At 39.2% G+C, this 27,014-nt stretch overlaps 1 protein-coding gene across 3 annotated transcripts in view; it reads left to right on the forward strand.

The window, feature by feature from the left end:
• Positions 1-27,014, forward strand: part of EPHA3 (EPH receptor A3) — a 178,330-nt gene that overhangs the window by 41,357 nt on the left and 109,959 nt on the right. For all 3 annotated transcript variants that reach the window (XM_033146737.1, XM_033146735.1, XM_033146736.1), the window contains exon 2: positions 4,664-5,324. In XM_033146737.1, the coding sequence (XP_033002628.1) occupies positions 4,730-5,324 (595 nt within the window). In that variant the 5' untranslated portion in view covers positions 4,664-4,729. The remainder of the gene's footprint in view (positions 1-4,663; positions 5,325-27,014) is intronic.

Genomic DNA, 27,014 nt, shown 5'->3' on the forward strand with positions numbered 1-27,014 from the left:
TCTGAAAAGTCCCAATACACAAACAAAAACACAGCACATGGTGTTTTGAATTGGAGAGGTAATTTTTTCTAGCAGAAAAAAGGCCATGTGGGTTAGAATCTCTTAGGTTTGTGCCTCTCGTGAAAGCCACAAAGACCTCCATTTCTCTACTAAGCCAAACGAAACCAGTCCATCTGTTCTTGATCTTGGTTTGAGGTGCCCACCTGTTGTCTTCACCTCTGACCCTGACATCATGCATTCATTAGATCCTAGGGCTGCATTGTCTCTGGCATTCATTGCAGACTGCCTGGCAGCTCATCTACAAGGTTTTTGCACCCCGCTGGTGGGTCCTGACACAACATTTGGAAGTCACGGCATTAAAGGGTTCTGTCCTTTTTGTTTACCATTTGTTAGGGCAATTGCTTGGCAACCAAAAAGTGATATGAACAATCCCCTTGTATTCACCCAGAAAATGCATACTGTTCTCATGCAGGGCATCTGTAACGTGAGAGTTCCTCAGCCATTGTGAGTTTATAAGGTGATGTAAAGTAATTACACTGACAACAAGAATGCCATGCAATTTTTCTTCTTCACATTGCCTATTTGGATGAGATGTCTGTTTCCAACAGCATATCTGGAGCTTGTTAGTACATGTAGCAATCTTCATATTATATCAATATCTTCCCATCCAATTGTCATTTTTCTTCTGATTTTTTTCCCCTGAGCTGCATGTTCACAGTATGTTTTCTGTGAACATGTCAGGTTCATTTTAGTTCAGTCTATATTTTGTCACCAACTGCTATTCGAACATAAGTCTGACATGAGTATGGAAATATTTGGAGGTAGTCATGCTGTCAACTCATGGCAAATGTACAATCCTGTACAAAGAATTATATGTTTCGAATTGTGAAAAAAGTTAAAACTTTCTGTGTGGAAAACGGTATCTCCAAACCAACTGTTTTTATTAAATCTCAGTGGGAGCTGGGCCTTGCTCCTATCAACATCTCGAGAGTATTTTATATAGTTGTGATAGCTGTAAATGTTAAACATTTCTGTTGATCTATCTACAACAGAGATTGGCCTCCAAATATTGTTGGACTGATGAAAATGTATATTTTGATGGGGGAGATATTCTTTGACTAGAGCTTGGTGCTGGGATTGATCCCTGTGTGGGCCACATGCTTATTCCTGAATTGCAGGGAGTTGGACTAGATATTCCTCAGGGTCACTTCCAACACTACAACTTTACAATTCTATGTTTCTGTGAAAAGGATTGGACAGATTAATGGAGGAAAGGGCTATTGATGACATTGACTACTAACCATGATGGCAATGCTCTATCTTCACAGTTGGAAGCAGCAATGCTCCCGAATACCAGTTGCTGAAAGCCAGTGCTTTTTTGTCATATTCTGCTCCCTAGTTTCCCATAGGCACCTGGTTGGCCAATATGAGAATAGGATGCTGAACTAGATGGGTCTTTGGTTTGTTCCAGTGGACTCTTCTTATTTTCTTATGAACAGATCCAAGAATTCCTGGCAGGAATTCTGTAGTTTTGAATGGCTTGCATATAATAATATACAAGCAACATTTGCTGTTTCTTAAATGGCTCCTGACTTATCATGTCTCAAGTTGAGAGGTCATACATGATTGCTGTGGTGGTGAGGCAGTTAAACACTCAGGTCTCTCAAGTGCATGGGCCCAATTGATCAAGCGGTCTCCATTGTGTACCAGGAGGGAACATGATTGAAAGTGCTGCTAGGGCATGAAGTCTCATAAAAAATCACTATCAATAATGAATGAATGTCTCCACATAATAAGATAGGAATACACAAGGCTATAAGTCAATTTCAGCATTAAGAACAGCAGGGTCATTAACAGTTTTTAAAATGCTTAAAAGCTCTTTTAGGGATTGCAAAATTATTTGTGTTCCACCATCAGGAAACGAGTGCAGATAATATGTATCTATTACAGATAAGATCGGAACCTGATGTTGTGGAGCAATGCTTCAGTGTTAGACTAGTTTGGATTTTTAGCTGTCTGTGCAAATGGCCTGAAATCTCATTCTTCTATAATTTTACAGGCAATTTGGTCTTCATTACAAATTAATGCAGTGATAATAGCTCAATGCAACCCTTTGTGCAGGAGGTATATACTGGTGATGCTTGGTTTGTCATGCAATTTAGACCTCAGTATTCACCCCCTGGTGTCAGCTAGGCAAAATGAAAAATGTTGAACGTGTTGAAGACCTAAGAAATGCACTCCAAGGTGTATATTGTATTTTACTGCATGCCACTCACATATTTAATGATGTAATGATAAAATAATTCTAAATCAAATCTAGTTATTATTAGAAAGCTAAATTTAGATGGCTGTTTTGATTTCTGTTAATACATAATTGCTCTCTGAAAACAGATTGTCTTCAAGATGCAGACAAATGATGCACAGATGTGTTGATATCAAGATATACTGACAAACTGCAGTATCGTTAAAAAAACACTAAAAATTACTCAAAGGGGGAAAAGGCTGTTTAGGAATGAATGAATGGCTGCTTTAGAATTGGAGGGTGGAATCTGTGCCCTTGATATGTTGCTGGGCTCCAACTTGCAACCAGAACTGGAAGTGGACCCATTTGCATATACATACATCTTATATGTGAATTCACTAAAAGGGTGAATTTGGGGGAAATTAGCAATACTACTGTTGGGGAGCATGCTGGCATAAAGCACAAGGAGATGGCATTAAAGCAAGCTGGTGTAAATTAAGCAGATGCAAAGTTACACCAGATCCAAACTTCATTCAGCTGGGGCTACTGTTGCTGTGCTGTGTAATAGGCATAGCAAGCCTTTAAAAAAACTGTTCTTTGCTGGGTTACCAAGTAATTGAATAGACCTAGGATCCAGCCAAAGTCCCCACTCTCTTGTCCTACTCCAATCCCTCCCACCCCCTTCAGATGAGCTGGGCTGAGAAAGTTATGCTGATGTATCTTTGGCTGAGACAGGGTTGGGTATCTTGTACATATCTAATAATATACCAAATGCCAATCTATAGCTTCATTATATAACCACATGTCACCCAAAAGGATTCCAGATCTACAAAGATAGGTGAGATACAGCTGGGCCAAATTACCCTGTAAATCGAACTCCTGAAAACATAAACGTGGCAGTTATCAAGAATTATGCACCTTCACGAAAAGCAGAAGGAATTTAAACTTCCACCAGGTTAGTGCCTCCATAAATCTACCATCAACATGAGGAGCCCAGTAAACATTAATTTCACACTGCATCTTTCAACTAGTGGCCTCAGAATTTAGACATGCCTAATCTTGACTCCAAATCACAATTCTCCATTAATCCCAAGGATTTCACTCATGAATGAATTGCATGGTTTTTGCTTCTGCTTGCATGTTAGTAAGTAGGGACAAAAGTGCATTCCCATTCATTTAATGTAATAATTTGTTCTCTGCAGTTAGAGAAGTAAATGATTAGCTTTTCAAATAAAACACATATGCAAAGTATGTCACAAAATAGACTTTCTATATCTAAAACAGGTGCAATTAGTCCAGAGCCAAGTGTCCTGAATTACCTATTGTCACGCAGGCAATGCATATGGATATATTTTTACAGAAAGAAGCAGATGGCACAAATGCTTGTGCAGCTCTAAATTAGAAAGCCTAAAGTCCGACAACGAATTAAGTGCATTTACATCCATAAATCTCAGAGGTTTTAAGTTTGCTTAATGCAGTGTTGGACTATGGCCTTAGAAGTGTATTCACTTACACAAAACATTGAAGGGCCACCAGGATCATGTACCAGCAACACATGAACAGTCTTCAGGCGTCTTCCTTTTATTGCAATGCAGCAGAATGAACATGCTAATTTCAAGTTGGGGAGTGCTTAGCTCTTCATATGCAAGCTCTTTTCCAGCTGAAAATAACTTCACTTGTTGTTTTACCATTACAATCCTCATACCCTTTATCATTAACCTTTTCTTTTCAGTATTTGCTTTTAAATAGGTAGTGGTAAATCTAATTGTACAGCTGTGTTTGTTGCATCCAAATTGTTTTATGGTGGCATGTTATCTTCTTTAAAATTTTGCTGTGTTATAGATAAAAATATTATTATATTATATTATATTATATTATATTATATTATATTATATTATATTATATTATATTATATTATATTAAATATTTTGAAGCTGTGGTGTGCTTGATTGTTGGGTCTCCAGAGCAAGGTTGCTAAAATTGGTCTGTACCCAATTCACCCAAATGTTTAAAATGTACTGGAAAATGTAGTGCTGTGTTCTTGAGACTGTATTACTTCAGAATGTTGGTGGAAAACAATGTGATAGACATCTCCTCCACACAAACATTACCCAGCCTGTCATGGAGAATGATTCTACCCCAGCCTTCTTCTAGTTATGCTTAAGTGCCCAAATTTTGGTACCGTCATGTTATTTTTTGTGTGCATTGCAAACCTGCAAGCTCCTATCCATATTCCACAGTATTGTGAGACATTTTGAAGAGAGTTGTGCCATGTGCTTTTTCTGAAAATATACCTTGACTAAGACTTTTCTCTAACTGTTAATTGAAAAGGGGATATCAGAACATTGCTTGCTAAATTATCTGTGAGCTTGCTGTTATAACTATCCCCCCCAGTAACTATCCTTTTATTTATGTTTTCAGTGGGAAGAAATAAGTGGTGTTGATGAGAACTATACACCAATCAGGACATATCAGGTTTGCAACGTTATGGACCACAGTCAGAACAATTGGTTGAGGACAAACTGGATACCACGTAACTCAGCTCAGAAGATCTATGTGGAACTCAAATTTACCCTGAGGGACTGTAACAGCATCCCACTAGTTCTGGGCACTTGCAAGGAAACTTTTAACCTGTATTATATGGAGTCTGATGATGACCATTCTGTCAAGTTTAGAGAACATCAGTTTACAAAGATTGATACCATTGCTGCCGATGAGAGCTTCACTCAGATGGATCTTGGGGATCGGATTCTTAAACTCAACACAGAGGTCCGTGAAGTGGGACCTGTTAGCAGGAAAGGGTTTTACTTGGCTTTTCAAGATGTGGGTGCGTGCGTTGCCTTAGTGTCGGTGCGAGTGTACTTCAAGAAGTGCCCTTTCACTGTAAAGAACCTGGCCATGTTTCCAGATACAGTCCCTATGGATTCCCAGTCACTGGTGGAAGTGCGAGGTTCTTGTGTTAATCATTCCAAAGAGGAAGACCCACCCAAGATGTACTGCAGCACAGAAGGAGAATGGCTAGTTCCCATTGGAAAGTGCTTGTGTAACGCTGGCTATGAAGAAAGGGGATATGCCTGCCAAGGTAATCTGTTTGATAGTATCTACATTTTTGCTGTTGGTGAATTGCTTTCCTTTCCTTTATAAAGTGTTCCAGCAAGTAAGTAAGGTTAAAGAGAAAAGTAATCTTTTAGCATGGCTTTTGTATTTAGTATACAAAATGCATTCACTTTTTCATTTCCTGCTGTTGTACTTGCTATTTTTTAGTTCTATTGGCTACTCTGAATACTTGATATGTAATCTCATTGGCTTGTACACAAAGCTTGTACAAAATAGGGCTTCCATTACCACTATCTACTACAGCCTCTTGCACTGCCAAAAAGGTCTCTTTTGGAATGACTTACAAATCAGCTCAAGTGGCTGCTGGTGGCAGGAGATTGCAGAAATTGGAGACACCATGAGACCCATAGCTGGGTCTCATAGGATCCCAGCTATGGTATTATAACCTGCAGTTACCTCCATTTTGTTAAATGCATCCTAGATATCCAAAGGATGTTGGGTGTTCTCCTTTTGAAGCTGCATGATACATTGCACTTGTGCACTTTTTTTAAAAAATCAGCTGCTTCCTGAACCATCAAATCACTGGATCCTTATAAGAGAGGCAGGTAACTTTGAGTTATGCCTACCTGTGGACTGTGCATGGAAGGACAAGTCTGCAGCCCTTTTCTTTCGGAACAGAGCAGTGTGATCCCTAATGTGATATACCTGCAATCAATTTTGGCAGGATTATTTCTCAGTTCTATGTGGAGGTTCCATAGATTGAACCTATGACGTTCATGTATGATCTGTTGCCAGGTATGGCCCTTGCCCTTTTTAATCTCTTGCCATGTCTTTTACTCCTGCTCTTTGTAGATACTCTGACAGCCAATGGAGATCAAGGTTCTTGATTTTGTCTGCTGATAAGTTGCTAAATGAACTCTGTGTATGTCTCTTTCAGAGTGCAGCCAGAGGCGCTCTCTCCTCTAGGCATGTTCATAGTTGCTCTGCTGTGAGTACTGACCTCAGCAGAGGCAAAGATACCTTGGACAGTTCCATGCAGGTCTCAGGCTGGAGACTTCATGAGACCAGAACTCAGATGTTGATTCAGCAGCAGTTCCTCCTTCACAGGGAAGAGTCTTTTCATTTAAAGAGGCCCAGCCAGCTTTATTAGTCTTAGCCTCTGATGGAGCAGGCGTTTTGAGCTGGTGTCCTCTGAATCAAAGGAGGACAAAACAATGTTCTTAGGCCAGAAAACTGGCAATACAAGTACAGAGAGCCAGTGTGGTGTAGTGGTTAAAAGTGGTAGACTCGTAATCTGGGGAACCGGGTTCGTGTCTCCGCTCCTCCACATGCAGCTGCTGGGTGACCTTGGGCTAGTCACACTTCTTTGAAGTCTCTCAGCCCCACTCACGTCACAGAGTGTTTGTTGTGGGGGAGGAAGGGAAAGGAGAATGTCAGCTGCTTTGAGACTCCTTCGGGTAGTGATAAAGCGGGATGTCTAAATCCAGACTCCTCCTCCTCCTCCTCCTCCTCCTCCTCTTCTTCTTCTTCTTCTTCTTCTTCTTCTTCTTCTTCTTCTTCTTCTTCTTCTTGGCTATATACCTCAGGGGTTGTCCCCTGAAGGAAATTCTCTCTTCTGCTCTAAATTCCTTGCCTCAGCCCCTGAAGAGGGGAAGTCTAACCCCCTGAATCACAACAATTGCTGAGTCAGTCACATGTGGAACTTTGCCACACCAAGCAGTTGCCTCATTTGTTTCTCTGGTTAGATTGGTGCTGTCCTCTCCTCACAAGACAGAGCAAGGTTCTCCTGGTTATTAGTCCAAACTCTTTGAAAGAAGCTAGTGTTCTAAGATGGTGAGTGTGAGAATTAACTAGGAGGACAGAAGGTTATTCAGGTTTACCCTTTCAAAAAAGAATGTAAATAAATGCATGTTATTTTTGCTTATTCACAGATATATATTGAAAGGATTGCAATATAGGAACATGATTTAAGAAAGTAGTTATTGAATTTTACATGTGTTTTTAAGGTTTTCTGTTTCTACTATCAGGAGTTAGATAAAGGCACATAACTCCCCCCCCCCCCGAAATCAGAAATTACTGTATTTGTTTTTCAGAGGTTTTAAGTTTACACCTTCTTCAGCTCTGAGTTTCTGAACATTTGTATGAAAAGAATAATAGATTAATTCCATTTTAGGGGGTAGTGTAGATCCAACCAGGCAAGGCTAAATTGATTGCTCAAGCTTTAATCTGTTAAAAGTGTCAGCATGGCACTTGGGGACAAGCATATGTATCGCTAAATGTTTATACCACTGGATGAAGCCTGTTTTCAGACACTGCGTATATGAGAAAAGCCTGCTGACTTCAGTCAGCAAGAGATTACTTGTGCCCGTGAATGCAAAATATAAGAAGCAGACTCTGATCCTGCAATCAAGTTTTGGCATCCAGTGGAGCTGGCCTTCTTTTTTGATTTCCATTCCATTTGTTCATCAAGAGAGCTTTGTATGAGCAGGCCATTAACAAAAGTGACAGGGCGTTCTGGCCTGCTCTGGGTTTACATACTACGTCCTGCTGTCCTGACAGCTTTTATCAAGGCCCAAATTTGTCAAATATTTTCACCAGGGTGTGATTTAAGTGGCACTTTAAAAGCAGTTGGTAACCCAATCCCCTCCTGCTGTTGACGTCAGTAACGCAGCAGGAATCGGAAGGCTTAGAACCAAGTTAAGTTTTTCGCATGCTTCTTAATGGACTAGTGGTGGCTCAGCAGTGTTCCTCCCATGCTGCCCCCCACCCCAAGTTAAGATGATTAAAATAATACTTTTCTAGACAGAGCAGGCAAGAAACAGGCATGCAATCAGTGCATTTAATGATGGGGTGAATCATGTGACAGTAATACCGCCTAGCCCAGGTAGTCAATGAGAATCGTTGGCAGAAGAAACCATTGAAACAGGTGTATTTATTTATTTGCTTCTTCACATTTACTTTGAGAAGGAAGGGAACTCTAGTTGGTTTCTGTGAACATCTTTTCTTTGTACCACAGCAGCATTTATCAGATCCTGAATTTTCCCAAACCTGTCTTTATAGTGATTGCACAACAAATTCTCCAATATAAACCAATTAACATTAGATTAAGTGATAGGAAAATTATCATACAATGTGAAAGAAGAAAAGTTGGTGATAATCAGTTCAACAGCATGATGACATGAGGTTTCCCAACCCTTTTTTGAGAGTTAGGTGTTGTGATTAGTCCAAGCTGAGGGCAATGAATGAAAGTTCACATTCGTTTTGAAAGTGTGGCATAACCACAAGCATGATATATCAACCTATATAGCTCTTAATTTGGGGTATTTTCAGGAACATTTGTTCCTACATTGACATCACTAGTGTTTTACCTTTTAAACTGTGTGGTATTCTCTCCCTCCCTCCCCATCAATCTGTACTAATAGCAATTTTATTCTGAGTAGAAAAGAAAATGGAAATAAAGATAGGTTTTAGGGAAATTTTGTCCAAACTATTGTTAAATACCTCAAAGCCACCTCCATCTCAAGCTAATGGAAGTCATTATACTACTTCATATATTTATGTTTCAAAATATTTTATAATGTTCAGACTGATCATGTCTCTTTATAGCTAGTTGTGCAGGATTCATCTCGCCCCTTTGTAAAAATCTTCCAAGGATTGGTGGCATGTGTTCCCTGCTTAACACAACTTGAGTGCACTTAACATTTTCACAAACATATTATAAAATTATCAATCATGGAAAATAATATTAATACATTCAACTCCTGCTATGTTTAGTACGCTATAAATCATATCAGTTTGCTTGGCCATTTATTCTCTTCTCTATAGTCTGTTTATCAGATTGTTTTCAAAGGTCAGAATGAATAAGGAGCATTTGTCTATGAAGATAAATAAACCAAGATACTGTTATGGTTTTGTATGTAGCAAGAGAGGCAGAGAGAGAGAGAGAGAGAGAGAGAGAGAGTACCAGACTTGGGTTCAAGATGAAAACCATCATATTTCCAAGCAAGGCACATTTCCCCCCTTCATTAAATCTTTTAATGCTTTCTTACTTCAAATGATGTTTTTCCTGAACACTATGAAAACTACTAGTATTTGGTTAAAACAATCTGCACAGCTGTACACCAGAGGTAGGGGTCATGTGGTTGTTTAGATGTTGCTGGACTACAATTCCCATCATCCTTGGCCATTGGCCATGTTGGCTGGGGCTGATGGGAATTGAGCCAAAAGCCTGGGTAAAAATAAGTTTTTGCCTAGTGCCTAAAAATAGATAAAGATGATGTCAGGCATTTCTCCCTGGAAAGAACATTCCACAAGCAAGGAGCCACCATTGAGAAGATCTGCTGTTGTCTTGCCAGCCTCCAAACCACCCATGATGATGTTTGCAGGGTCTGGGGCAGTTCATGTGAGTTATAATTCATACCTGCCTCATACCTGAAGGGGTTAACAACATTAAAGTATTTTAGAAATAAAACAGAAAATATTTTGATTTTTTTAAAACCTGTTGATTTCATTAGAATCATAGTGGTTCACAATCTATACAAAAGTATTTTTAGGAATGAAGTTAAATCAGATCCTTATTTGGTAAAGATTTTTCAGTCATAGTTTTTAAATATTATTTTAAAGGAAGCTTGACTAGGATTTTAAATAATTCTATACAGTGGTACCTTGGGTTAAGAACTTAATTCGTTCTGGAGGTCCGTTCTTAACCTAAAACTGTTCTTAACCTGAGGTACTGCTTTAGCTAATGGGGCCTCCCGCTGCCACCGCTGTGCAATTTCTGTTCTCATCCTGAGGTAAAGTTCTTAACCTGAGGTACTATTTCTGGGTTAGCGGAGTCTGTAACCTGAAGCGTCTGTAACCTGAAGCATCTGTAACCCGAGGTACCACTGTATATGGTTTGTATTAGCATTTCATTATATATAAAGAAGCAACCCTAAATCAGTTAGGAATAAAAAGCTGAAGTTTCTGTTTTTACTCATTTCTAATTTTAATAACATCAGTTTTTATCATGCTGATACCTCCCAAATATACATGAATGAGCCATGGTAAGGAACTGTTATATATTTTTCCTCAGAAGATACATTTACACAACCTAGATTGATGATTATCTAGGATATGTGGTTTGCTCTTGCTGTGAAATACTGGAATGCATTATCCAAAAACCTAGTGCATGACCAGTAAGTTTTGTCATAGTTTATCCAGTAGATAAATGGATTAAGACATGCTAATTTTTTCTTGGAAGAGGCAACAAAAGTGGGTTATATCAGCTTCTACTTGCTCATTCCCATCCTATTTGGAATTAAACATTTTAGTAGTGAACATATTGTCATACTGGCTATTTTGTGCAGAATTCTGTTCAAGAACATTTGACCTATTTGCATAATAAATACCCTTTAGAGAACTTGCTGGCATATCTTTTCCTCTTTATCTTAAAAAAAAATTTTGTCTCTTCACAGCACAATGCTGTGCATATCTACTCAAACTTAAGCACAATTGAGTACCATGAGACTGTGTTGGCTAAAAACAATGAGACTGAAGACATGAGATTAAATTCACAGCTACATTAAGGTTGTATTGAGTCATATATCAATGCACACTTCCCCTTCTGAGTAGGTTCTTCCTCAATTGTGTCTATGTTTAGAGTTATCAGATGGTCCCTCATTAGTTTCAGAGGGGAATGTGTAAGAACTAACAAGGGTTTGCATTACAACACTGACAGCTGTTACAAGACTTTGATAGAGAGCACTTGTTGTGAGCACTGTACATTTTGATAATTGATTAAAATGCTCACACAGATTGAGTTGTCTTGAATGATGAGCACAAGTAGGCAAGGTACCTAACTTCTGTTTCTCTCTTGAAGTAACATTGTTGCTCAAATATGTTATGAGACCTCTAAATAACCACTAATGAAGTGGTTATTTTATAGCAAAACAAAGTGTCCATATATGATTCAGGGAAATTCATACAGTTGACTTACTTCATGAGAAATCAGGCTTAGAACCATAGTGATTACATGTTCCCTTCCATTAAGTCATACTCTTCTTTTGATAGTCTGTCTGCTTTAACAAAATAATCTGGTCACATAATAACTGAGCAAAATATCTGATTTTACAATAGTATGGAAGGATTAGGAGGCGATGTCCAAGAATTTATTTGTAGTTCCACCATTAAATGCTGATAAGCACCAGCTGATTACAAAACAGTTGGTCTGCAGCAGAATGAAGAATAAAACTTATCTCAAGCAGATCCTTTAAAAAAAACATCAGAGCAAAGTATCTTATTGACAAACATCTATTGGTTTGGTGGTTGACTACTGTAAGGTGAAAGTCTGATGTGATTACTTAGAGCAGCTGCTCTTTGACAGGAAGTTTTGCTTTCCACAAAGGAAGGGAAAGCCATATGGTGAAGCTGAGCATGACCAAGAGAGGCGAATCCCATCAGTGATGTGGACGTGGAGATTCACCCTTTAATTGTCACTTTGTTTTTCAGATCTTTGTATTACTAATCCTGGTGGGATGTCTACAGTGCTTTGATTGTTTGTTAAGGGCACAGGAACGTAGATAACCTCCTGGTTCTCTCACAATAAATTCCAAAATGGGTAAGGCATAGAGGAGTTCACACCTTCCCTAGGTATTGCATTGTTTGTACCTCAGTAGGTGAGCCTGTCATTTCACATATTTGGAACGCTGGGGGGGGGCTGCGGACCTTGAGTAAAAAATAAAGATAATACACTAAAAATAAACACAGCTTAGCTGGAAACATAAATTAAAGTTTCTAGAAAATATATATTATCACAATCTCCAATTCAAAATAAAAGACAAATATTTCTAATTAGGCACTCTCTTTTATAACTTTTGTTTTGTTTTGTTTTTCCAGGGACTTTCATTTTTAAATGTTTTTATCTGGAGTTGAATTGTTCTACCTGTTTCTTTCATTCTTTCATTTATTTATTATGTTGTTTTTAGTGTATACATTCATAAAATAGTTTGATCAAGCAGCCTTTTCTATCTCCCCTAGGGATTTTCAAAGGCATTATGCATAATAATAATCTCTATCAGCTCATATTAGAGAAAGTAGCCCTTTTTATAAGAGGTTTTATCCATCTTAACTCAGAAGCAAAGTACACTGATTTTTGGATTGGAACCAGATGTCCTGTCATAGACCGACTGAAATCAATGAGACTTAAGTTAGCCTTACTGGGGAGAATTGTAGCTTTGGAGATCATTAAATGCATCTAAGCAGAACCTTTGGCTGATATTTTATTTTAGTTATATAATTAGGATTTATATACCTACCTGAGATGAAGTTTGAAGTTTATCAGCATGGGGGAGGTTGGCTCATATGTTGCCACATTAAAAATGGGACATAAAAATGGATGTCCATTCACAGAGGGAATTGTAATGATTCTTGCCAACTACATTCACCAATTCCTTGTAATCAGATATATTGTATGTTTGGACAATAATCATTTCTGAAGGGTCAGTGTGACACTGCTTCGGTTGCCTCCTTAATGCTAGGCATGTCAGCCGTCCAAATTCTTTTATAATTAGGGATTACTGCATAGCACATCAGTTACCCATCTGTCAGGAAACCTGCCATCTTATTTAAGAAATTGTTACAAACTCTTCACAGTAAAGATTTAATGAAGTTAAAGCAGGAGGGGGGGAACCTCCAGGCTGAAATCAGCTCCATATTGTATACCCCAAATTAAAATCATGCATACTTTCTTTACATGTGTTTTGTCTGTCACTTGATAAAGAAGCAAACTGTGACTATATTGCCTATTATGCCAAATCCATTCCGCCTGCCATTTCTTATTCTTCCTGATTATATTTATTGCAAACAGAAGAGTATTAGGCTGAGATCTGATATAATGCAAGAGGGTGTCTGCTTGTCCAATGGGACTTCATTTCCCTCTCCTCCTCCTACAGGCCATTGTGTCTCCCCATCTCCCCAAAATATCTGTTCCAGAGGGTTGGGGGGCTAAAGGGTGAAAATTTCAGGAGAACGCAATGGGACTGAGCAGGGGTAGGGAGAGATAAACTGAAAACCCCATTGCACATGCAGATGCACATGCAGATTTCTTAACATCATAGGCTGTTGCCCTTAAACTGGCAGCACCAGGGGGAGAAAACTGGGGGTTGGAGTGCAGGAGGGGCAAAGTATATATATATATATCAGGGTCAGCCTTCATTCCTCCTTTATGTTAGCTTCCCTAGTTCAGAAGTTGAGAGAGTACATGATAGTGCCTTTCTACCTGTGCTCAGCCTCTGAATTCTCTCTGACAGGCAATAGGAATACCTAACAGTACTAAAAACTCTTTTGTCTCCCTGTTATAGATTACCTCAGAACTCATTCCAGTTGAGGAATAAGCATTACCCTGGCCCTGTAACTCAGAATTCTAGAAACCATTCATAAAATACAAGGAGTAATCCCTATTTTTTGTAAATAAATTTTATTAGTTTTTCACAGTTACGTTTTCACAAATAAAAACAATAATTAACTCACATTTCTACCAGATCTAAATTTATACAAATACCTTTTCACAAACCACCTCTTTGAGATTCTTTAAATCTCTGGACTTCCCCCCATAACCTCTTCTGGTTCCTTATATTAACCAAGTTCTTCCGCTTATCCATTCTCAAACTTTTTCAATTATTATTTCCCTTAATTTTATCTAATTTTCTGCTGGTTGCAAGCATTTACTTAAAACTCTGCCGATGTATCAACCTGTTTACAGTATTTTTGCACATGAAAAATAAACGATTCCCACTCTTTTTAAAACTTCTTGTTGTCATAGTCTCTGAGCTTTGCCATTTCTGCATAATCCATTAGCTTGATTTGCCATTCTTCTTTCAGCAGTATCTTTTCTTCCTTCCATCTTTGGGCTAACAATATTCGGGCGGCTGTTGTAGCATACATAAATATTTTCTTTTGTTCTTTGGGGAGTTCAGTTCCTATCAATCCTAGTAAAAGAGCTTCTGGTTTTTTTAACAAAAGTTATTTTAAACATTTTCTTCAGTTCATTATAGATCATTTCTGAGGAAGGAGTTATGCCTCTTGAGTTTGACATGATGTGTGGGTTATTTGTTTAGATGTAAATCCTACACTTTGCTTTCTCTTAGCTGAACGTTTTCATTATTGTTTTTAGTACTGGCCTCAGAATAACAGGCAGATGTAGGTTACAGTCATTCCTGTTTTATATATAGGTAGATGAAACAATCAAAAGTTGGGTTTAGCTGACACAGGATTTAGTAAAGATTAGATGACTGCAGCCAAGCTTGTATAGGACTTGGGGGAATTTACAGTTGTTGTCAAGGTCAAAAAGCCTTGTGTAGTGTGTGTGTGTGTTTTAAAGCAATCCCCACATGCAGAAAAACGCTGTATAGACAAGAGATTGTGATGTGACACAAACTGTGCAGTGTTCATATTTATTATTATTTTTATTTTGTTTTGGAAAAGAGAAAGATGATTGACAATAGGAGATAGAGATTCTGTGGTGTTTGCTTTTAATTTAGCTACCGTCCAGAGGTTCATTTTAAAGATTCATGGATGAGAGGGCTTTCCCCCACTCCTGGCATCTTAGCAAGTGAGGTATGTTTACTCAATCTGTTTGTAAGAAACTATTTGCCAGACAGGCGAAACATAACCCTGACATTGATGTGAGACACCGTGAAGGCCGTTGCTTAGTGAGCTGCTTCCTCTTGAATGATTTAAAGCTGGTTTTTCAACTGAGTCAAGTGAAATAAGGGACTTTAAAAAGGTTTAGAAAAGAACCCAGGATGTTTCCTCTTTCATACTCCATGCTTTTGCATCATGCTATTTCATATGGCTTTCTTCTTTGCTTCAGAGACAAGCTGGATGAATGTTAACTGCTTAGATGTTATAGTTGTATAAGTGGTATAGAAATCCTGTTAAATAAATACATAAACACTATATGCAAACATTAAATAGCATGTACTGATTAATGTGCAGCCCTAAGTTTGTTGCTGAGATATGCAGAACAGCTGAAGTGATTCCAATTGAGGTTAATGGGACTTACTCCCGAGGGTGCATATTCATTTGTGTGTTTTAAAAACCCCTCTGGTGCTCTTCATCTGGAAGGTTCTCAAGGTGGTGTACAATAATAACAAAGTACAATAAATGCTATTTTAAACATCTATATCTATAAAAGGGGAACCAGCTCACCAAGCAACGGCCTTCACGGTGTCTCACATCAATGTCAGGGTTACGTTTCAGCTGTCTGGCAAATAGTTTCTTACAAACAGATTGAGTAAACATACCTCACTTGCTAAAAGCTAAAAGCAAGGAAAACACCACAGACAAATGAACCCCCCTTAACACTCCCGGGTAAATGGAAACGCTTACTCTGGCAATGAACATACTGTTATGTAGATCGCCATGGAGGCTCTCTAGAATGGAAGTACCCAAGTCAGGGTGCCATCCCTGCAGAGGGTTTTAGCTTTCAAGCACGAACTAAGTTGGAATAGGGAGCCTGAGGGCCACCTTCCCTTGTTGGGAATCCTCAGGGGACCGCATGCCAGTGATGAGTGAGGCCAGAGGCAAAAGTGTGCAGAACAGTGCTGCTGCTACCTCTCTGCAAGGCAAGAACGCACAACCTTAGCATTAAACACAATCTAAAACATCCATCAAGAACAAGCTAAATGAAAATGATGAATTAAATATAGTGGTAAAAAGTGGCATATAATATAAGAAACGGATTAAAAGTGATGAAAATTAATTGTGATTAGAAGTGTGGGTGCATCTGATGGGGATCTCTTGGCATCTAAAAGATAGTAAAGAAGGAACCTAATAAATGTATTTTGGGAGGCGGTTATACCACAGGTGTGCTAGCATTAGGCAGAGTGAGGCAGCCGCCTCAGGTGGAAGGTGCTGGGTGTGCAGACAGGGAATGTCATTATATTACTGGAGGGCAGAATCCACAGCAGGCTCAGCTTAAGATGTTGTGTGGCCCGACTCCAGCGCTGAAGTAAGATGCAATGGGTGGGGAGCAGTTGTCTGCTTCATCTCAGGCAGCAAAATGTCTTTGGCCAGCCATGTACAGAAGCCAGCCAGTCTGGCTCTCTTTCAGCAATGGCAAAGGGACAGCATCTGTCACCATACATGAGGGCAGCATTCTGGTAAAGGAGTCAGAGAGCAGACTCTGTCACACGAAACATTTCTCTACTCCCCTGTACGGGTACTACAGGTACTCTGTGGCCTGGGGTGGCTGCCTCACATTGCCTAATGATACCTGCTGTGTTGGGACATTGATCAGGACTTAGGTGCCACTGTCAGTACTTACTTATCTTATAGCTAAAGGGAAGGGGGCACAGAGCAGGGCATCTAAAGAAGTTAAGCAGGTTCATGTGGTCTGGAGGTATAGTTTACACTTGAGGCAGCTTCAAACCCACATAGGCAATGATGCTTCTTTTACCACTATGCCGCTGAAGTACAATCCTGCGTGACCTTGTACTTTATTAACAGTTATAATGACGTTGCAGTTTCACACGCAAAATGATAGACTTCTTCTACATAATGTCTATGGCTATAGGCATGTTGACACAAAAGGATTCTGCACTAGCTAAGCTGTGCACTGTGAGTGGGTGGGGGGAAGGAAACAACAGGGTTCGCAGATCTTTAAAATTTGGGAAAGTGGTTTAAAAGGAGTAAGGAAAAGATGGCAAAATTGCTGAAATGCTGCACTCACTCAAATTCTGTTCATTGGCTGAGGTCTTGGTTCATTCAGCTGAAATCCTATTTTTGCTTTGTCTTAGTTTTTAATGGGGAGGGTGTTCTACTGTGGTCAGTGTGTAGTTCTTCACGAGATCAAAGCATTTTTTCTTTGCTTTGTTGCTGTTGACATGACTTCTTACTTCACCTTCTCCTGCTGTTATGGACCTTTGGACCTTGCACAAGCTGCTATTTTTTCTCAGTCACCATGATGCTGCATGATATGACATGAGGAAAGGACATGGTGGGAGGCAGTGAGAAGCCTAAGTTTTTCTTTCTTGATAGCTGTTTCTGGCAAGGAATTTTACTTAGGATTGATGTTCCGAGTTGGGGGGTGGGAGTTGGAGGGCCACAGCATGAACAAGATAAATGACTGTAGGTTAAAGTCTGTCAGCAGGCAAGGACTATGAACTAAGGTATAGTGTTTTCCTCATGGCCTGACTTCCATTCACATTCTCCAAAATGAAGGGAGGGAAATGCACAATTTCATTTCCAAAAATTGCTTTTCAAAGGCTGCACTGAGAATCATCAACCATTCTGATTAAAGACTGAGCAGCTTTTAAAAAATATATTGTAATGGCAAACACTTGTAGCAAATTTAATGAATGGTTTCCCAACAGCCACAAACACTTACAAAATAAGTTACTAAATAAGAACTTTGTTTTAGATGGTGTTCAAGTGTTGTGGGCCTTCATGCAAGATACAGTGGATTTTGTATGGATAATGATCCAGGTAATGGAGGTTCTAATGTATTAACCTTTCGAAATAGGATAGCAGCTGAATGCAACTAACACTGAGGAAAAATCCATTTGCATAGGATAATTCCTGCTTCTTGGGTTTTTAAAATAAAGATTTACTGATCAGTCTTCAGTACAATAATGTTTCATCTGCTTATCCTGGAAGCGTAGTATCACACTATATTCCATTTATAATTTGAGAACGAAATTAATTGAAAATTGGAACAAGTTCTATTTCAGGATAATAAAACTAGCCCTTTAGTCTGAAGTAATAGCGGAAAGTCCAATTTAAATATAAAACATGTAGCTATTAAGGGGTACACAGGGCAAAAAGAAATCAATATTATTCTTATTTTTAAAAATCTGTTTTATGAAGCACAGAAAAATCTTCTAGTTTCCTGCAAATAATGTTTGTGTTTACCTTGACCCTGATTTAAACTATGACTCAATTGTGTTTTCTCCAGAGCAGTCATTTTTCAGCCCAGTTTATCCTGATGATGGTTTGAAATGTTACACAGAACTCTCTTTACCAATAACCATTCCCACAGTCTTTTAAATTATAACCATTTAAAGCTTTTGTTAAGGCTTGAGTTTGTTCTTTTTGTTTGCATCATTTTTAAAAATGTGTCAACATCATTCTTTGGTCCAGTGGGAAGTATTCCATTCATTTGGTGGTTTTTGAGAAGACTGTTTCGCTTTCAAAATACCTGGGAAGTATCATGATGATTCTAAGATGGCAGCACTGGTGTAATGGTAGCATATCATTGCCCACATTCCACAAGATGGGGGGGGGGGACACACACACACCATTTATCCAGTCTTTAACTCGGTCTAGCTGTGTGCACAATAAGTGGCTAAAGGAGTAGTATTAAAAATATCTACACAATCTTGAGTAAAAAAAAAAATTCCTTCCAGTAGCACCTTAGAGACCAACTAAGTTTGTTATTGGTATGAGCTTCAGGGGCGGAGGAAGGTGGGGGTGATGAGAGCACCCCACCCCAATCGGCGCAATCCTGGTGGGGTTCCATCGCGGCTGCCCCCCACCTGCGCTGGGCGCCCCACCCCTAGATTGGGTGCTACGCCCCTGCGGGTGGCACGCTCCGCCCCCAGAATGCATGGCAGGCCCGCCCCCAGGATGCATGCCAGCCCCGACCCCACCTGCTCCCCGCCCCCAGTGCCAGAGAATGAAGCTCTGCCACTGATGAGCTTTCGTGTGCATGCACACTTCTTCAGATAAGTGTGCATGCACATGAAAGCTCATACCAATAACAAACTTAGTTGGTCTTTAAGGTGCTACTGGAAGGAATTTTTTTATTTTGTTTCGACTACGGCAGACCAACACGGTTACCTACCTGTTTCTACAATCTTGAGTACACACTCAAGTAGGGATGGCTGAGAATTTCAAAACAGGCCACACCCCTTTTATCCCATAGAACCATTTTCGAATGAAACACAAATCTGGGGCTTGATCTGAAGATCTACAAACCTTTCTGAGAGCTGTTTTGACTATTGTACTTGCAAGGTGTACTGTGGGTTGTTTTGTGTTTTTCCTTGCTTTTAACAACATGAACCTGCTTAGAGCACTTCCACTGCACAGGGTAAAAATGCTTTTACAGATGGTGGAGGAAGCAGCCACAAATCACTTCTTGTGGAATTATATGCACTGTCCCATCTGTACAACTTATACAAAAGAACTGCCCTTGGTGCACTTCCTAAGTACTCCTCAGTTTGGTGGAGGTTGTGGTTTATGTTTGTTTTTTGTTGACTGTTTTTATCTGCAGATTTATTTATTTATTTGATTCTCTGGAATTATCCTCAAAATCTCTGGAATTTCCCTGGAAGGGATGGGACATACTTTAAGATGTCCACAGACTGAAACAGTCATTCCTAGTGTCCAGTAAGCTAGGTGGAAGAAATTATTCCGTACCCCCAAATACTGCAGGGCTAACTCTGTTCTTTATAATACTGTATTACTACTTTAATTAGTGCCATTTGAGTACCCGAGGGATACAATTTCACGCAAATTGCTCTGTAGCTGAAACGTTGTTTCTGAGCCACAAATGACATGCTAAACAAATTACATGAAGGGGTGTCTTGAGCAACTTTGATACAGCTAAAAAAACTTTGCAACCTTCCAGTCACATCTGGCCCAATGATGTCATTTCTGGGCTTAGAGAGATAGCCATTAACTATGATATACTTTACTTATAAACATAGGGCTTCCTTTCTTGAAATCATGTGAATGCTTTACGTATAATTGTGCAATTAACTTTATATAAGACAGACATCTTCCAGGCCCCCCACATTGATGCATAGCATAGACTATAGCATAACCAATGCTTTAACATCACAGATTGAATGATTACAAGAGAAAGTAGGGAATTCACTCTCACTAAAAACATAACAAAACTATGGCTAATGAATCTATACTACTAGGTGCCTAAAGTTATATTTTTTCAGAACCAAATACCTGCAGTAAGACACTAGGCATACACTATTCTCAGCATTCTGGTTATAACCACCTTCCCCCCCAAGAATTTAGGCACTTTCTGAATGTCTTGAATGACAATACTCTAGAACGTGGGGATTCTGGAATTTATTGAGAGTGTAATACAAAATCATACACTTAGGGTTTCAAAAACCAAATAAGGCCCATTTCTATTGTTTTGAGTGCCCCCTCCAAGACCACAATAAATACAAATAAGATACTAAAGAGCTGACATTTTCTTTGAAGTTTCCACCTCACAATGAAGAGAACCCCCCCCCCCCATTGTCAGCCATGCAAGTGAACAAAATGTTCATCAGCATTCATTCAAATATAAATGACTGTTGCTACAAAGGTAAGTCTTAGTTTGGGTTTTTTAAAGTTCATTTATGTTTTCTTCATTGGTAAATTTCTAATGTCTGATATTTTACAATTTCACAATGTAAGCCGCCCAGAGTTTTTTATTTTATTTTTATTTTATTTTTATTTTTATTTTATTTTATTTTCTATGAAGTTAACAAAATCGTGATGTTTAGCTATATATTGAAAGGCTTTTATATGATGCAATTGGTCAGACTTTTATTGTTATGAGTTTATGTGTGTATATGGTGAAGGGTTGGATCCAGCCTAAGTTAGTTCAACACTGAAACTATTAAAATGAATAGGACAAGCTAACAGCAACTTTGTTCTTATTGAAAACAATGGGCCATAAGTTCAACTACTTTTGCCAGAATTCAACCCTATGTTTAAATGTAGCACAGGGCTTCACAGAGCTATCAGGCTGGTTTGATTGTAGTGCTAGTTCACAAAGAATAAACAAAGCCCAACGGTGGTCAATGCAATGAAGTTTGAGAACCAGAGATCTATAAATTGTGTGGATATGTAGAAATTATATTGCAGTGAAAGTGCTTTTTGGCATAATTTTAAAACAAATATAAGTTCAAAGATTTGTCTTCCTTGTGCTTTCTCCAGTTTCTTGCTATTTTCGATCCCAGCAGTTTTACCTCAGATGAATATGTTTTATTGATGTGGTGCTCTTGCAGAATGCCAAATTGGTGTGTTGTATTAATCTACAGCTTACAAACTCTATATATCTTAGGTTTTATATCATCTTTAAGACTAGCCAAATATGTGTAAAAAACTGAACATCTGGATCTGTAAACCTCAGGGCCAAATTCCAATTTGATATCAACATGAAACTCCAATGACCTGGGTCGATTTATGAGTATTTAAACCAGGTGTCATTTTGGAACTCATAGTTTAGCCACCCACTACTAGTAAATCTTCAACCCCAAAATGCTATCCATTTGGTATTTGCAAGGTCCATAAATAAGGCTGCACCATCAAATGTTACTAACTTAATAACTGGGAATAGTATTGCAATATGGATTTCATTCTTTGAGTAATTCAATTATAAGCAATGTTTTCTTTTAAAGAACATATCAAGTGCTTAAGAAGAAGCAAACTAAGTTAGGCAATTGCCTATCCTAAATTTAAGACTTTTTCTTGTCTTGCATCCAGTTAGTATATAGGGTAGGCCAGAAAACCTCATGGTATGGCATTTTTGCAGACACATTATACGCAAAGTATAGGCCAGTATTCTCAAGGCAATTCTTTTGGATCAGAATGCTTCCCCTCCAGAATTGTCCTACAACGTTCTGTCCAGAAGATCAGTGGTATGACAGCCCTTGATGCCACAGAGCTGGAAAGGGAAGGGAGCAGTTACTTTAGTTGACTACCACCTAAGCAAAATCATCCAACCTCTTGCCTTCCAGAGGTAGCATTGCTGACGTTGATTGAAATCAAAATTTCAAATAATTTGTTTTGGGGGTTCTCCCCCCTCAATTGACTGTGGAATGAGAATATAAGCAAATATGCAAAATCAGGAAATTATGCATATTTGCATTTTTTTTAAAAATCCACTTTTATCAGTGCATACTTTGTTTTACATTAGCACGGGATTCTGAGTTGGTGTGCCCACAGAGAACCCAGAGTCTAGTATTGAAGACATGATGGTTTGGCATAAATAGGCTCCTAAGACTACATAGTAATAGACAGCAGACAAACAAAGAGACTAGCAAGATGAAAACAAACATGTTTCTAAACATAGGCCACGCTGGTGGGTACTGATGGGAGTCTACCCCTGATAGGAGTCTACCTTCTGCATCTATTTCATGTATGAAAATATGTTGATATTATTATTATTATTATTATTATTATTATTATTATTATTATTATTGGCTTATTTGACAAAGGAAAGAAAATGAATCACATTATTTCCTGCTTGGTGACCTTTCAGGCGCAACAATAATTAATTAAGATGGCGTTTTCCAATCACAATATCTATACAGAGTAATTTCCCTTTGTGTTTTCAGTGGCACGAGAGATTGCTGAACCTGAGCCTCAGATCAGGCGCCTCATAGCCAGACAGTTTCATATTTCCTGCAAGCCTTTCTCTGGCCAGCCTGACTTGATTTATAATAGCTGAGATAGGGCAAAATTAAAAATTAATTAATTTGTATGAATGTGTAATCAGGTGGACTGGACCGAGCAATAGAAATGCTAATTAGTCTATTCCCCAGCTCTCTCTGACCAGCTGATCCCCTGGAATATGCGACAGCTACAGCATCCAAAGCTGACAAGTGAACATAGTCAAGGCGAAGGGTCAACAGTTTTTCTTCTAACCCCAGTGGGCCAAGGAAAATAGCTGCTTAGCTTGGCATTTAAGTTCAGGGAGGGAAGACCTTTCAGATTGCTAAAACAATATGTTAGTGTGACATTCATTGCAGGGTAGGTGGGGGATAAACCCTACATCGAGTCAGTTGTGGTCATTTTTCTCGGGTTTTTGGCTATGTTTAAACATTTCCTCCTTGAACCCTCACATTATTGTTAATGTTTTGAGGTATTGTGCTCTGCGGTGCACAGTTTTCTATGATTTTTTTTAAATATAGAACATTTTAGCATATTGAGATAAAGCATACAAGTGACACAGAACATTTTAGAGGTCCTTTTTTTGGGCGGCGGGAGGGGGGTTTCATGTTCTGCACAAATCTACTGCCAGCAAGGAATTGAGCTCATGTTGTGTGAACAAGAACCTCTCCCCTGCCGGACAGGCTCAAGCCAAAGTTACAATGAAATGTGCCAAAAATGCTCTGCACTAAATACTGGATTAGCTCTCTATGTGTCTCTTTAAATGGCTTAGTAATGGGAAATGATTCTCTTAGTATAGTAAGAGAGCAAAATAAGTCCTTTTAAACATATAGGTCAATAGACAAATAATACAGGCTTTCCCCTTAGCATGCAACTGTTTTGTCCAACCTGATTATCTGCTTTGTAGATAAGGAGTGCCAGGTAGAATGCCAACATACGCAACTTGAAAAATAAGTTTTGAAAAGAATTTCATTCTGTTTCAGGAGCTGCAGCCTTCTCACTCTTTTAAAAAAGTAATAGGTACTGTGCGGCAGAGGAAGGGGGCCTCTCATAACAAAAGTGTAACAATTTGTTAAAGACAAACCATAAAATAATCAGATAACGACTCTGCCGAACAATGTTGCATGTGATAAAGTGTTTACTCTTAGACCAAATTAAGCAAACATCTATTATAAGGAAAGCTATAGCTTTGATAGCGGGTATTTTGCAGAAATTTCACATAAGTTCTCATTCTTGCCCAGAGTCAAATGCAGTGATCAGGCCTGGTGTCAGTACCCAGAATATTGGACAAATGCTTAGATCTATGAGCTTGGGCAGGACCACTGGACCCAAAGCCAGTTGCTGCTATCAGTCTTCCTTTTTTCACTTAAACCATTATGAAAACAAAACTAAACAGTGGAATTTAAACCCGTCAAAGGCCAAACTAAAGTGAAACAGAAGGAAAATGAAGAAAATTGGGAGACAACACAGGGTACACATTTACCTTAATCTAGAAATTGTCCGTGTGTATATTCCCAGTGAGATAAAGAACTGCATATGCAAATGGGCCCTGCTTCAGTCCAAATACAAGAGCAAAGCATGCATAGCTTTTGTCTGGAAGTTGATGTGGCGTGTCTGTGTGTGTGCTGGATTTTGTTCTGTGCATTCCCCCCTCTTCCCCCAAAAAGTGCTCAGGAGTCATTCACATATAGCCAACACTACTGCACACACATTTAGTTGGACCAAAGCAAAAAAGTTTATCCTAGATTGTTAACTTGGTTCCAAAAGGTATAATGGAAAAAATAAGATATCTGAAGAAGTGTCCATGCACACAGAAGCTTATACCAGAACAAACTTAGTTAGTCTATGAGGTGCTACTGGATAATTTTTTATTTTTTATTTATTTCGACTGCGTCAGACCAACACGGCTACCTACCTGAATATGGAAAAACTAAAATACTGATTTATTTATTTTTTTAAAAGGCAACAACCCTAATTTGCAAGTTTCTTGTCGGCTGTGATCTAATTTATGTCTATGTAACTGTGTAAGGTGCTGCATACATAAATGATTGCTAATCTTGTTCACTCACAGATTCTCCGTACCAATCATATCCCTATTATATTTCCTTTCGGTCTGTTAGAATGACCTATCTCAGAGGATGAGCACTGCGAAGTACAGCACCTTGAACTACCATGGGTATTTATTCATTGAATTTGTACCCTGCCTTTCCTCCCAAAGGAGTGAATCCAGGGAGGCTGACACATCCAAAATTTGGCTTGTATCATTCTAACCAGTAACAGGCAGCAACTGTTTGCAAGGGCATTCATTGTTAAAAAAGAAAAGAAAAGCTTTTGCATGTTCAGACCCAGAGACCTCCCCCCTAAATAAAATCACATTTGACTCAAATTTTAGTTTTGGTTTTTAGCAGAATTTAGGCCACAACTTTATTGATTACAGAAAAGTGAGGCTCTGGTTCGACTAGCTCCCTACACCGTTGCAGGTAGCGCTGACCCAGAGCTCTATCATAGGTCAGCCAAGGGTGAACATCTGAGATAGGTGAAAAGCCCAGGAACAGATTGTGTTCACCTCCCAGATGCTCTCCTGGACTCAGGCACGGGCACAACTCCCTCTCGGGGGTTGACCAAACCAAGTTGAGTCCCTGGATTCCTTTAACGGAATACCCTTCACATAGGGATGGTGAGACTGATCTCCCACCCCTATCACTTGAACTAGTGCCTATCCTCAAACTTACAAGTTGTGACAATTTGCTACATGGCAGACGAAACCCAAATGGCAAGAGCCAATCAGCCAAGTGGGGAAAATTCCTGCCGTGCCCCTGTCCCAATGACAGATGACACGATGGCGTAGCAAGGTCAAGTGCAAAATACTATAAATATAGGGAGAGGTGGGCGGGTGTTCCGATGCACAAGCCAAAAGAAGCTCTGGGTCACATGCATAGGTATATATAGGTCCCTCGATCATTTAGACTGCACCCCATTGGCCAGATTCAACCCAGCATTGAGGGACCCACCAATCGGGTGTTGTGGCTAACCAATAGACCCACCCAAAACCAGGAGGTCAGTCTCCAGGTCTCACCGCAACACATGCCCTCTTTTAGGGAGGACACAATTTATTATAAAGGAAGTTTACAGCGATAGCTAAAGAGACAGGCTGAACACTACAGGACTGGGAGAAACAGATAATTATATGCTGCCTTTCCTCTTTTTCTATCACTCTAGTATTCCTCACAGTCTTTCGACTAAATTTGAGGTTATAATGAAGTATGACACCAACAAATCAAATTATTTTACTCCCATTTTGTTTCAATCCCCATAAATCCAATAGAATCTATGAACTGAGAATTCTAAATATTGAGAGAGGCCTACACTCTTTGTGATGCAGAAGTAGAGGTCACCACACAGTGGACCGATGAGCCTTTTGTTTTTGCAGGTCTGTCTTAGAGTGCGATTTACTACGAGGCATTCACTTTGATGGGAGACAGGCCTGAATTAGACTATAAATGTGAATTTCGCAAGCACAGTTGTGGAAAGAGGTTCTTATAGCCCCACACACCCAGAAAGAAGGCAGGTCCACCCCCTCCCATTGGGCACACTTCTCCATGTGACCCTGACCCCTCTCCCTGGGAGACACCAACTTGAGACTCTTCCCAGTTGGAGTGAGGAGGCAAATTGGCTCATGCTAAGAGCAAGAACGTCATTCACATGGTACTTAAAACTTCAGACAGTGCAAGTGATAAATTCTTCCTTAACTTTGCCCTTCACATACAATTATTTGCATTGGCAGATACACATTAATGAAAAAAGTATGATAAAAATGGCTCCTTGTGGTGTGCTGAGAGCCAACAGCAATTTCTCATGTTACATTTAGGAGATTAAAATGCATGAAAGACCGTAGAAAGAGCACCTCACTCATGTTCTTAAATACAGCTCTTTTTCAATATTAAAGTTGTGCTGATGTCCAAGAACAACTTGTTTGCCTGGCTAGGAGTAATACTGCTTTAATCATTAACATTTGAGCACATATATTCTCTCTTAGAGTTATGTGAAAACCTGAAACACCCTGATGTGTCCTATTTGTTTCACTCACTAGGGCCCATTAGAAATATCACAAGCCAAAGGTATTATGTAGATTTGCATGTCTTATGTGAAGACTTTTTGTTTGACTCCATGCAGTCCTCTGTGACTGTTGTTGTTGTTGTTGTTGTTGTTGTTGTTCTTGTTGTTCTTGTTCCTATTCCCATGGGACTGAGTTGCTCAGCCACTCTGAGCAGCTTCCAACAAATTATAAAGCCACAGTAAAGCATTAAACAGTAAAAACTTTCCTATAGAA

Source organism: Lacerta agilis, chromosome 4 (assembly GCF_009819535.1).
Source record: "Lacerta agilis isolate rLacAgi1 chromosome 4, rLacAgi1.pri, whole genome shotgun sequence".
In the NCBI taxonomy this organism is placed as follows: domain Eukaryota; kingdom Metazoa; phylum Chordata; class Lepidosauria; order Squamata; family Lacertidae; genus Lacerta; species Lacerta agilis.